Genomic DNA, 12,940 nt, shown 5'->3' with positions numbered 1-12,940 from the left:
CCCAAATGTGGGGGGGATCCCAAAGAAGTGGGAGGGGGACACAGGGGGACCCCAAATTAGGGGGAGACCCCAAGGAGGTGAGGGGGGGCATGAGGAGACCCCAAATTGGGGGGGAGGGAATCCCAAATATGGGGGGGGGACCCCAAAGAGGTGGCACAGGGGAACACCTTTGGGGACACCCCTGGGGACCCCAAATTGGGGAGGGGGACCCTAAATGGGAGTGGAACCCAGATGGGGTGGGAAACAGGGGGAGACCCCTGGGGACACCCCTGGGGTTTTGGGGTCACATTTGGGGACACATTTGGGGTCTCCCCTGGGGTTGGGGTCATCCCCGGATTTTGGGATCACCCCCAGGCCCTGGTGGGTTTTGGGGTCACGCTCGTCTCTGGGAGGGTTTTGGGGTCACCCTCAGGTTCTGGCTGGGTTTTGGGGTCACCCCCAGTTTTGGGGTACAGTGACCCCCCCGTGACCCCCAGGGCAGCGCCGTGTTCGATTTTGGGGGGACGGGCCCCGAGGTTTTGGGGAACTGCAACGCGCCCCGAGCGATCACCCTGAGCGCGCTGATCTACTGCCTGCGGTGCCTGGTGGGGCACGACATCCCCCTCAACCAGGTGGGACCCCAAAATACACCCCAAAAATATCCTATAGCACCCCAAAATATCCTATAGCACCCCAAAACAGCCTGAACCCCAAAATACACCTCAAATCCCAAATACACCCCAAACCCCAAATCCTCCCCAAACCCAACCCCTGATCACTGCCTGCGGTGCCTGGTGGGGCACGACATCCCCCTCAACCAGGTGGGACCCCAAAAATGTCCTAAATACACCCCAAAATACACCCCCAAAACCGCCTGAACCCCAAAATACACCCAAAACCCCAAATACACCCCAAACCCACCCCAAAAATGTCCTATAGCACCTCAAATCCAGCCTGAGCACCCCAAAACATTCCCAACCCCAAACACATCCCAAACACATCCCAAATAAACCCCAAATAAACCCCAAATCCCCCTGAACCAGGGGAGACCCCAAAATCCACCCCAAACCCACCCTGAGCACCCCAAAACGTCCTGGACCAGGTGAGACCCCAAACACACCCCATAGCACCCCAAAAACAGCCTGAGCGCCCCAAACCCCAAACACACCTGAAATCCACCCCAAACAAACCCCAAATAAACCCCAAATCCCCATGAACCAGGTGGGACCCCAAAAATATCCTAAATACACCCCTAAATATATCCCAAAACAGCCTGAACCCCAAAATACACCCCCAAACCCCAAATACACCCCAAACCCCAAATCCTCCCCAAACCCAAACCCCTGATCCCTGCCTGCGGTGCCTGGTGGGGCACGACATCCCCCTCAACCAGGTGGGACCCCAAAATATCCTAAATACACCCCAAAATGCACCCCAAAACAGCCTGAACCCCAAAATACACCCCAAAACCCGAAATACACCCCAAATCCCAAATACACCCCAAACCCACCCCAAAAATGTCCTATAGCACCTCAAATCCAGCCTGAGCACCTCAAATCCCCCTGAACCAGGTGAGACCCCAAATCCCCCGACATCCCCTCCCTGGGGACCTCAGGGTGTCCCCAGGTGTGTCCCAGGTGTGCCCAGGTGTATCCCAGGTGTACCCAGGTGTGTCCCAGGTGTGCCCAGGTGTATCCCAGGTGTACCCAGGTGTGCCCCAGGTGTATCCCAGGTGTGCCCAGGTGTATCCCAGGTGTATCCCAGGTGTGCCCAGGTGTATCCCAGGTGTATCCCAGGTGTATCCCAGGTGTATCCCAGGTGTATCCCAGGTGTGCCCAGGTGTATCCCAGGTGTATCCCAGGTGTACCCAGGTGTATCTCAGGTGTACCCAGGTGTATCCCAGGTGTATCTCAGGTGTACCCAGGTGTGCCCAGGTGTGTCCCAGGTGTGCCCAGGTGTATCCCAGGTGTATCCCAGGTGTATCCCAGGTGTACCCAGGTGTGTCCCAGGTGTGCCCAGGTGTATCCCAGGTGTACCCAGGTGTGCCCAGGTGTGCCCAGGTGTGACCCAGGTGTATCTCAGCTGTACCCAGGTGCACTCAGGTGTACCCCCCTCCCCCCCAGGGCTGCCTCGCACCTGTCCAGGTGCTCATCCCGCCCGGCTCCATCCTGGACCCCTCCCCCGAGGCCGCGGTGGTCGGTGGGAACGTGCTGACGTCACAGCGCCTGGTGGACGTGGTGCTGCGCGCGTTCGGCGTCTGCGCGGCCTCACAGGTGAGGGGACAGGGACAGGTGAGGGACAGGGACAGGTGAGGGGACAGGGACAGGTGAGAATGGGGACAGGGACAGGACGTGGTGCTGCGCGCGTTCGGCGTGTGCGCGGCCTCACAGGTGAGAGAGGGGAGGGGACAGGTGAGAGTGGGGACAGGTGAGGGACAGGTGAGGGGACAGGGGAGGGACAGGTGAGGGATAGGTGAGGGGACAGGTGAGGGACAGGGACAGGACGTGGTGCTGCACACGTTCGGCGTCTGCGCGGCGTCACAGGTGAGGGGAGGGGACAGGTGAGGGACAGGTGAGGGGACAGGTGAGAGTGCGGACAGGTGAGGGGACAGGGACAGGTGAGGGGACAGGGGAGGGGACAGGTGAGAGTGGGGACAGGTGAGGGACAGGTGAGGGGACAGGGACAGGTGAGGGGACAGGTGAGGGACAGGGGAGGGGACAGGTGGGGACAGGGGAGGGGACAGGTGAGGGGAGGGGACAGGTGTGAAAAGGACAGGTGAGCACAGGTGAGGGGACAGGGACAGGTGAGGGCGGGGTCCCATGGTCTGGGTGCATTTGGGGTATTTTTGGGTCCCAGGTGTATTTTTGGGGTTCCATTTGGGATATTTTGGGGTGTTTTTGGTTCCAGGGCTGCATGAACACCGGGGTCAGTTTGGGGTCAGTGTTTGGGGTCAGTTCAGGGGTCAGTTTTGGGGTCAGTTTTGTGGTCAGTTTGGGGTCAGTTTTGGGATATTTTTGGGTCCCAGGTGTGTTTTTGGGGTGTCATTTCGGATATTTTTGGCGTATTTTGGTTCCAGGGCTGCGTGAACACCGGATCAGTTCTGGGGTATTATTGGGGTGTATTTTTGGGATGTATTTTTGGGGTGTATTTTTGGGGTGTATTTTTGGGGTGTATTTTTGGGGTGTATTTTTGGGATGTATTTTTGGGGTGTATTTTTGGGGTGTATTTTTGGGGTTAGTTTTGGGGTCCCAAGTGTATTCATAGGACATTTCGTTCCAGGGCTGCATGAACACCGGATCAGTTCTGGGGTATTATTGGGGTGTATTTTTGGGGTCCCAGGTGTATTTGTAGGATGTTTTTGTTTCAGAGCTGCATGAACAACAGGGTCAGTTTTGGGGTCGGTTCTGGGGTCAGTTTTGGGGTCAGTTCTGGGGTCAGTTTTGTGGTCAGTTTGGGGTCAGTTTTGGGGTATTTTTGGGTCCCAGGTGTGTTTTTGGGGTGTCATTTCGGATATTTTTGGCGTATTTTGGTTCCAGGGCTGCGTGAACACCGGATCAGTTCTGGGGTATTTTTGGGGTGCATTTTTGGGGTGCATTTTTGGAGTCCCAGGTGTATTTATAGGATATTTTTGTTTCAGGGCTGCATGAACAACGGGGTCAGTTTTGGGGTTCCATTTGGGGTTTTATTTGGGGTTCCATTTGGGATATTTTGGGTTTTTTGGTTTCAGGGCTGCATGAACACCGGGGTCAGTTCTGGGGTCAGTTTTAGGATCAGTTCTGGGGTATTTTTATGGTTCTATTTGGGATATTTTTGTTTCAGGGCTGCATGAACACCAGGGTCAGTTCTGGGGTCAGTTTTGGGGTCGGTTCTGGGGTCAGTTTTGGGGTCAGTTCTGGGGTCAGTTCTGGGGTCAGTTCTGGGGTCAGTTCTGGGGTCAGTTTTAGGGTCAGTTCTGGGGTCAGTTTTCGGGTCAGTTCTGGGGTCAATTTTGGGGTCAGTTCTGGGGTCACTTCTGGGGTCAGTTTTGGGATCAGTTTTGGGGTTGGTTCTGGGGTCAGTTTTGGGATGAGTTTTGGGGTCAGTTCTGGGGTCAGTTCTGGGGTCAGTTTTGGGGTCAGTTTTCGGGTCAGTTCTGGGGTCAATTTTGGGGTCACTTCTGGGGTCACTTCTGGGGTCAGTTTTGGGATATTTTTGGGTCCCAGGTGTATTTTTGGGGTGCATTTTTGGGGTCCCTGGTGTATTTTTGGGATACTTTTGTTTCAGGGCTGCATGAACACCGGGGTCAGTTTTGGGGTCAGTGTTTGGGGTCAGTTTAGGATCAGTGTTTGGGGTCAGTTTTGGGATCACTTTGGGGTATTATTGGGATGTATTTTTGGTGTGTATTTTTGGGGTTAGTTTTGGGGTCCCAGGTGTATTTATAGGACATTTGGTTCCAGGGCTGCATGAACAACGTGACGTTCGGCTCGGACCGGGGCGGGTACTACGAGACGGTGGCGGGGGGCGCCGGGGCCGGGCCCCACTGGGAGGGGCGGAGCGGGGTCCACACGCACATGACAAACACCAGGATCACTGACCCTGAGATACTGGAGCTGAGGTGAGATTATGGGATTTGGGGTCAGGTTTGGGGTCAGTTTGGGGTTTGGGGTTTGGGGTTTGGGGTCCCACACACACGACAAACACCAGGATCACTGATCCTGAGATACTGGAATTGAGGTGAGTTTATGGGATTTGGGGTTTGGGGTTTGGGTCCACACACACATGACAAACACCAGAATTACTGATCCTGAAATCCTGGAATTGAGGTGAGATTTGGGTCAGGATTGGGGTTTGGGGTCAGGATTGGGGTTTGGGGTTTGGGGTTTGGTGTCCCACACACACATGACAAACACCAGGATCACTGACCCTGAGATACTGGAATTGAGGTGAGATTTGGGGTTTGGGGTCAGGTTTGGGGTCAGTTTGGGGTTTGGGGTTTGTGGGTTGGGATTTTTGGGGTTTGGGGTTTGGGGTCCCACACACACATGACAAACACCAGAATTACTGACCCCAAAATCCTGGAATTGAGGTGAGATTTGGGGTCAGTTCTGGGGTTTTTTGGAGTTTGGGGTCCCCGGGGGATTTTGGGGTTTGTGGTTTTTGGGGTTTGGGATTTGGGGTTTGGGGTTAATTCTGGAGTTTGGGATTGTTGGGGTTTGGGGTGTTTGGGATTTGGGATTTGGGGTTTGGGGTCAGATTTGGGGTTTGGGGTCCCACACACACATGACAAACACGAGAATTACTGACCCTGAGATACTGGAACTGAGGTGAGTTTATGGGATTTGGGGTCAGTTCTGGGGTTTGGGGTGAGTTCTGGGGTTTGGGGTTTGGGTCCCACACACATGACAAACACCAGGATTACTGACCCCAAAATCCTGGAGTTGAGGTGAGTTTATGGGATTTGGGGTCAGGATTGGGGTTTGGGGTCAGGTCTGGGGTTTGGGATTTGGGGTCCCACACACACATGACAAACACCAGAATTACTGACCCCAAAATATTGGAATTGAGGTGAGATTGAGGGTTTGGGATTTGGGATTTGGGGTTTGGGGTCCCACACACACATGACAAACACCAGAATTATTGATCCTGAGATACTGGAATTGAGGTGAGATTATGGGATTTGGAGTTTGGGGTCAGGTTTGGGGTCTGGGGTTTGGGGTCCCACACACACATGACAAACACCAGGATCACTGACCCTGAGATACTGGAATTGAGGTGAGTTTGGGGGTTTGGGGTTTGGGGTTTGGGGTTTGAGATTTGGGGTTTGGGTCCCATACACACATGGCAAACACCAGAATCACTGACCCCAAAATACTGGAGCTCAGGTGAGTTTGGAGTCAGTTCTGGGGTCAGGTTTGGGGTTTGGGGCTTGGGGTCCCACACACACATGACAAACATGAGAATTACTGGCCCCGAAATCCTGGAGCTCAGGTGTGTTTATAGGGTCAGGATTGGGGTTTGGGGTCAGTTATGGGGTCAGTTCTGGGGTTTGGGGTTTGGGGTCCCACACACACATGACAAACACAAGAATCACTGACCCCAAAATCCTGGAATTGAGGTGAGATTATGGGATTTGGGATTTGGGGTTTGGGGTTTGGGGTTTGGGGTCCACACACACGACAAACACCAGGATCACTGACCCCGAAATCCTGGAGCTGAGGTGAGATTATGGGATTTGGGGTCAGGTTTGGGGTTTGGGGTCCCACACACACATGACAAACACCAGAATTATTGATCCTGAAATCCTGGAATTGAGGTGAGATTTGGGGTCAGTTCTGGGGTTTTTTGGGGTTTGGGGGCCCCGGGGGATTTTGGGGTTTGGGGTGTTTGGGATTTGGGATTTGGGGTTTGGGGTTAATTCTGGGGTTTGGGATTTGGGATTTGGGGTTTGGGGTTAGTTCTGGGGTTTGGGATTTGGGATTTGGGGTTTGGGGTTAGTTCTGGGGTTTGGGATTTGGGGTTTGGGATTTGGGGTTTGGTGTGAGGTTTGGGGTTTGGAGTTTTGGGGGTTTGGGGGTTGGGATTTTGGGGTTTGGGGGCTCCTGGGAGATTTTGGGGGGTCCCGGGGGGATTTCCAGGGTTCCAGGGGGGCTCCTGGGCTCAGGGCGGGGTTTGGGGTTCTTGGGGTGATTTGGGGATATTTTGGGGATAATTTTGTGATCATTTGGGGATAATTCTGGGATAATTGGGGAATATTTTAGGGATAATTTTGGGATATTTTTGGGATATTTTTGGGATATTTTAGGGATAATTTGGGGTGATTTTGGGATAATTTTGGGACAATTTTGGGATATTTTTTGGATTTTTTGGGATAATTTTGGGATAATTTTGGGATAATTTGGAGATAATTTGGGGATATTTTTGTGATAATTTGGGGATGTTTTTTGATAATTTCGGGATGTTTTGGGGATTTTTTGGGATATTTTTGGGTTAATTTGGGGATAATTTTGGGATAATTTCAGGATAATTTTGGGATAATTTGGGGATATTTTTGTGATAATTTGGGGATATTTTTGGGACAATTTGGGATAATTTGGGAATAATTTTGGGAAATTTTTGGGATAATTTGGGGATAATATGGGGATAATTTGGGGATATTTTAATGATAATTTTGTGATATTTTTGTGGTAATTTGGAGATGTTTTTGTGATATTTTGGTGACATTTTTGTGATACTTTGGGGATATTTTTGTGATATTTTTGTGCTAATTTGGGGATGTTTTTATGATAATTTGGTGATGTTTTTATGATAATTTCTGGGTCCCTAACCCCCCCGTTTCCCTCCCCCCAGGTACCCCGTGGTGCTGCGGCGCTTCGAGCTGCGCGCGGGCTCGGGGGGCGCGGGGCGGTGCCGGGGGGGGGACGGGGTGATCCGGGAGCTGCAGTTCCGGAGGGGGGCAGAGCTGGCGGTGCTGAGCGAGCGCAGGGCCACCCGGCCCTACGGCATGGCAGGTGAGCTCTGAAACACCCCTAAAATAGTCTGAAATTATCTGTAAAATATCCCTAAAATAGCCCTAAAACAGCTGAGCGAGCGCAGGGCGACCCGGCCCTATGGCATGGCAGGTGAGAGCCCAAAACAGCCCTGAAATTAGCTCTAAAATATTCCGAAATTATCTGTAAAATATTAATAAAATATCCATAAAATATCCATAAAATATCCATAAAATATCCATAAAACAGCTGAGCGAGCGCAGGGCCACCCGGCCCTACGGCATGGCAGGTGAGAGCCCAAACAGCCCTAAAATATACTGAAATTATCTGTAAAATATCCCTAAAATAGCCCTAACACAGCTGAGCGAGCGCAGGGTCACCCGGCCCTACGGCACGGCAGGTGAGCTCTGAAACAGCCCTGAAATAGCCTGAAATTATCTGTAAAATATCCATAAAATATCCCTAAAATATCCCTAAAACAGCTGAGTGAGCGCAGGGCCACCCGGCCCTACGGCACGGCAGGTGAGAGCCCAAACAGCCCTGAAATTAGCTCTAAAATATCCCAAAGTTATCCCTAAAATATTAATAAAATATCCATAAAATATCCATAAAATATCCATAAAATATCCATAAAATATCCATAAAATATCCATAAAACAGCTGAGCGAGCGCAGGGTCACCCGGCCCTACGGCATGGCAGGTGAGAGCCCAAACAGCCCTGAAATTAGCTCTAAAATATCCCAAAGTTATCCCTAAAATATTAATAAAATATCCATAAAATATCCATAAAATATCCATAAAACAGCTGAGCGAGCGCAGGGTCACCCGGCCCTACGGCATGGCAGGTGAGAGCCCAACACAGCTCTAAAATATACTGAAATTATCTGTAAAATATCCATAAAATAGCCCTAAAACAGCTGAGCGAGCGCAGGGTCACCCAGCCCTACGGCATGGTGGGTGAGCTCCAAAACAGCCCTGAAATAGTCTGAAAATAGCCCTAAAATAGCCCTAAATGAGCTCTAAAGTAGCCCAAAATTAGCCCTAAAATAGTCCTAAAATAGCCCAAAAATAGCCCTAAATTAGCTCTAAAATATCCCAAAGTTATCTCTAAAATATCCCTAAAGCAGCTGAGCGAGCACAGGGTGACCCGGCCCTACAGCATGGCAGGTGAGAGCCCAAAACAACCCTGAAATAGCCCAAAATTAGCACTAAAATAGCCTGAAAATAGCTCTAAAGTAGCCCTAAAATAGTCCTAAAATAGCCCGAAATTATCTCTAAAGTATACTGAAATTAACCCTAAATTAGCTCTAAAATATCCCAAAAATATCCCCAAATTATCTCTAAAATATTGTGAAAATAGTCCTAAATTGGCCTTAAATTAGCCCTAAAATATCCCGAAATTATCTGTAAATTACCCTTGATTATCTCTAAATTATCTCAAAAATATCCCAAAATTATCTCTAAATTAACCCTAAAAGTATCCCAAAAATAGCCCTAAATTAGCCTTAAAATAGCCCTGAAATATCCCTAAATTAGTCCTAAAATATCCCTAAAATGTCTCTAAAATATCCCAAAATTATCTCTAAAATATCCCAAAATCATCCCTAAAATAGCCCTAAAATATTCCTGAAATATCCCCAAATTATCTCTAAATTAACCCTAAAATATCCCAAAATTAGTCCGAAATTAGCCATAAAATATTCCTAAAATTTCCCCAAATTGTCCCTAAAATATCCCTAAAATATCCCTAAAAATATCCCAAAAATCCCCCAAAAATCCCCAAAAAATCCCATAAAAATCCCCTAAAAATCCCAAAAAAATCCCCTAAAAATCCTATAAAAATCCCTTAAAAATCCTATAAAAATCCCAAAAAAAATCCCCTAAAAGTCCCCTAAAAATAAAAAAAAATCCCCTAAAAATCCCAAAAAAATCTCCCAAAAATCCCCCCAAAATCCCATAAAAATCCAAAAAAAATCCCAAAAAATCCCCCAAAAAATCCCCTAAAAATCCCAAAAAAATCTCCCAAAAATCCCCCCAAAATCCCATAAAAATCCCAAAAAAATCCAAAAAAAATCCCCTAAAAAATCCCAAAAAAATCCCACAAAAATCCCATTAAAATCCCCTTTAAATCCCCTTAAATCCCCTCAAATTTTCCATTTTTTTCCTTTTCCAGGGGGGCTCCCGGGGGCCCCGGGGCTGAATTTGCTGCTGCGCCGGGACGGGCGAGTGATCAACGTGGGGGGGAAGGGCCAGGTGTCTGTGGAGCCAGGGGTGAGCAAAAACCACCAAAAAACCCCAAAATAACCCCAAAATAACCCCAAAAACCATCCCAAAAATAACCCCAAAATCATCCCCCAAAAATCATCCCAAAAATCATCCCCCAAACCCCAAAAACCTTAAAAATAACCCCAAAATAACCCCAAAACCCCATAAATAACCCCAAAATCAGCCTCCAAAACCTCAAAAATGACCCCAAAAAAATCCCCAAAACCCCAAAATCACCCCAAAAATAACCCCAAACCCAGCCCCAAAACCCCAAAAACCTCGAAAATAACCCCAAAAATAACCCAAAAATAACCCCAAAAACCCCAAAAATCATTTCCCAAAATCCCCAAAAAATAACCCCAAAAAATCCCAAAAATAACCCCAAAATCCACCCCCAAAACCCCAAAATTAACCCCAAAATAACCCCAAAAACCTAAAAAATAACCCTCCAAAAATCCCTAAAACAACTCCAAAACAGCCCCAAAATACCCCATAAATAACCCCAAAAATCATCCCAAAAATCATCCCCCAAACCAGCCCCAAAAACACCCAAAAAACCCCAAAACAACCCCACAAACATCCCAAAACCCCCAAAAATAACCCCGAAACAACCCCAAAAAAATCCCCAAAACCACCCAAACCCACCCCAAATCCTGACCCCAAACCCTGACCCCAAACCCCAAGCCCTGCACCCCAATCCTGACCCTAAATCCCAAACCCGACCCCAAATTGCTGACCCCTGACCCAAAACCCCCAACACCTCAAACCCCAAACCCCAAAAACCCCCCTGACCCCAAATCCCTGACTCCAATCCTGACCCCAAATCCAACCCCAAACCCCAAATCCTGACCCCAAACCCCAAATCCTGACCCCAAACCCCAAACTCCAAACCTGACCCCAAACCTGACCTCAAACCCCAAATCCCTGACCCCAAAAACCCCAAACACCTCAAACCCCGACCCAAAAAACCCCCCTGATCCCAAAAACCCCAAACCCCAAACCTTGACCCCAAACCCCAAACCCTGACCCCAAACCTGACCCTGATCCCAAACCCTGACCCCAAACCGCAAACCCCAAATCCCTGACCCCCAATCCTGACCCCAAATATCTGACCCCAAATTTTGACCCCAAACCCCAAACCTGACCCCAAATCTCTGACCCCAAACCCCAAACCCTGACCTCAAACCTGACCTCAAACCCTGCCCCCAAGCCTTGACCCCAAACCTGATCCCAAATCCAAACCCCAAACCTTACCTGAAACTCTGATCCCAACCCTGACCCCAAACCCCAAACTTGACCCCAAACCCTAACCCCTGACCCCAAACCCCAAATCGCTGACCCCTGACCCCTGACTCCAAACCTTGACCCTAAACCCCAAACCCAACCCCAAACCCCAAATCCTCACCCCAAACACCAAACCCTGACCCCTGATCCCAAACCTGACCCCAAACCCTGACCCCAAATCTCTGACCCCAAACCCCAAACTTGACCCCTGACCCCTGACCCCTGCCCCCTCTCTCCCCAGGACATTTTCCGCCTGCTGACCCCGGGCGGGGGCGGTTTCGGCCCCCCTGAGGAGGGGTCTGGGGGCGCCCCCCGGGACCCCCCGGACCCCCAGGACCTCTGGGCCCCCCGGAGCCCCCAGGAACCCCAAAAACCCCCCAAAAAACCCCAAAACCCCGGGGGCGCCCCCGCCCCACAAACCTTCCTGGAGCGCGGCAGCGTCTTCGAGTTCCGGCGGGCGCAGGAGGGGGTGTGACCCCAAAAACCCCAAAAACCCCAAAAAAACCCCAAAAAACCCAAATCCCTGTGGGGTGACCCCAAAAACCCCAAAAACCCAAAAAAACCCCAAACTCCCCCAAAATCCCCCAAATCCCCCAAGATCCCCCAAAATCCCTGTGGGGTGACCCCAAAAATCGCTGTGGGGTGACCCCAAAAACCCCAAAAAACCCCCAAAAAACCCAAATCCCCCCAAAATCCCTGTGGGGTGACTCCAGAACAGCTGTGGGGTGACCCCAAAAACCCCAAAAAACCCCAAAAACCCCCAAAACCCCAAAAAACCCCAAATCCCCTAAAATCCCTGTGGTATGACCCCAAATCCGCTATGGGGTGACCCCAAAAATCCCAAAAACCTGCTATGGGGTGATCCCAAAATCCCCGCTATGGGGTGACCCCAAAAATCCCCCTAAATCTATATGGGGTGACCCCAAATCCGCTACAGGGTGAGCCCAAAAATCATTCTGGGGTGACCCCAAATCTCCCCAAATCCCCACTATGGGGTGACCCCAAATATCCTCAAACCGCTATGGGGTGACCTCAAAAATCCCCCCAAAATCCCCGTCATGGAGTGACCCCAAAAATCGCTGTGGGGTGACCCCAAAATTCCCACTATGGGGTGACCCCAAATATCCTCCAAAATCCCTATGGGTTGACCCCAAAAACCGCTATAGGGTGACCCCAAAAATCCCCGCCATGGAGTGACCCCAAAAATCCCCCAAAATCTCCTAAAATCCCTATGGGATGACCCCAAACCCACTATGGAGTGACCCCAAAAATCCCCCAAAATCCCTGTAGGGTGACCCCAAATATCCTCAAACCGCTATGGGGTGGCCCCAGAAATCCCCCCAAAATCCCCGTCATGGAGTGACCCCAAAAATCGCTGTGGGGTGACCCCAAAAATCCCAAAATCCCCACTATGGGGTGACCCCAAAATCCCTGCTATGGGATGACCCCAAAAATCCCATAAACCGCTATGGGGTGGCCCCAAAAATCCCAAAATCCCTGTGGGGTGACCCCAAAAATCCCCACTATGGGGTTTCCCCAAAAATCCCTATGGAGTGACCCCAAAAATCCCAAAATCCCTATGGGGTGACCCCAAAATTCCCTGCTATGGGGTGATCCCAAAAATCTCTCAAAATTCCTGTGAGGTGACCCCAAAAATCTCCCCAAATCCCTATGGGGTGACCCCAAACCCCACAGCTCTGCACTCCCGCTATGGGGTGGCCCCACATTGATACGCACAGCCCATAGGGCATCCCCCCACACTCCTCTATAGGGCAGCCCCCACTCTATAGGGCAGCCCCTCACTCCTCTATAGGGGATCCCCCCACTCCTCTATAGGGCAGCCCCCACCCCTCTATAGGGGATCCCCCTCACTCCTCTATAGGGCAGCCCCCCCTCTATAGGGCAGCCCCCACCCCTCTATAGGGCAGCCCCACCCCTCTATAGGG

At 50.5% G+C, this 12,940-nt stretch overlaps 4 protein-coding genes across 4 annotated transcripts in view; 3 read left to right on the top strand and 1 right to left on the bottom strand.

Annotated features, from left to right (window-relative positions):
- LOC116999217 (5-oxoprolinase-like) overlaps positions 1–4,577 on the top strand; it is a 41,873-nt gene extending 37,296 nt beyond the window's left edge. Inside the window, exons 22-24 of the mRNA XM_033065603.1 lie at positions 477–611; positions 2,103–2,252; positions 4,416–4,577. Of these exons, the coding sequence (XP_032921494.1) occupies positions 477–611; positions 2,103–2,252; positions 4,416–4,577 (447 nt within the window). The remainder of the gene's footprint in view (positions 1–476; positions 612–2,102; positions 2,253–4,415) is intronic.
- LOC116999522 (NAD(P)(+)--arginine ADP-ribosyltransferase 2-like) overlaps positions 1–12,940 on the bottom strand; it is a 703,496-nt gene that overhangs the window by 513,799 nt on the left and 176,757 nt on the right. The gene's annotated exons all lie outside the window — the stretch shown is intronic.
- Positions 1–12,940, top strand: part of LOC116994645 (erythroblast NAD(P)(+)--arginine ADP-ribosyltransferase-like) — a 284,339-nt gene that overhangs the window by 205,435 nt on the left and 65,964 nt on the right. The gene's annotated exons all lie outside the window — the stretch shown is intronic.
- On the top strand, positions 4,668–11,514 carry LOC116994887 (5-oxoprolinase-like). Its single transcript, XM_033056846.2, has 4 exons — positions 4,668–4,781; positions 7,306–7,466; positions 9,619–9,716; positions 11,236–11,514. Exons 1-4 carry the CDS (start codon positions 4,738–4,740, stop codon positions 11,467–11,469), a joined length of 537 nt encoding a protein of 178 aa, XP_032912737.1. The 5' UTR covers positions 4,668–4,737; the 3' UTR covers positions 11,470–11,514.

This window comes from Catharus ustulatus, chromosome 1 (assembly GCF_009819885.2).
Source record: "Catharus ustulatus isolate bCatUst1 chromosome 1, bCatUst1.pri.v2, whole genome shotgun sequence".
NCBI lineage: Eukaryota > Metazoa > Chordata > Aves > Passeriformes > Turdidae > Catharus > Catharus ustulatus.
Note: the sequence above shows the minus strand (reverse complement) of the source record. Positions and strands in the feature narration are given on the sequence as shown.

Bases quoted from the DNA above. Each gene is read 5' to 3' on its own strand.
- LOC116994887 (XM_033056846.2), top strand. From the start codon at position 4,738: ATGACAAACACCAGAATTACTGATCCTGAAATCCTGGAATTGAG. The intron at 4,782-7,305 runs GTGAGATTTGGG...CCCTCCCCCCAG, and splicing joins CCTGAAATCCTGGAATTGAG to GTACCCCGTGGTGCTGCGGC. The intron at 9,717-11,235 runs GTGAGCAAAAAC...CTCTCTCCCCAG, and splicing joins AGGTGTCTGTGGAGCCAGGG to GACATTTTCCGCCTGCTGAC.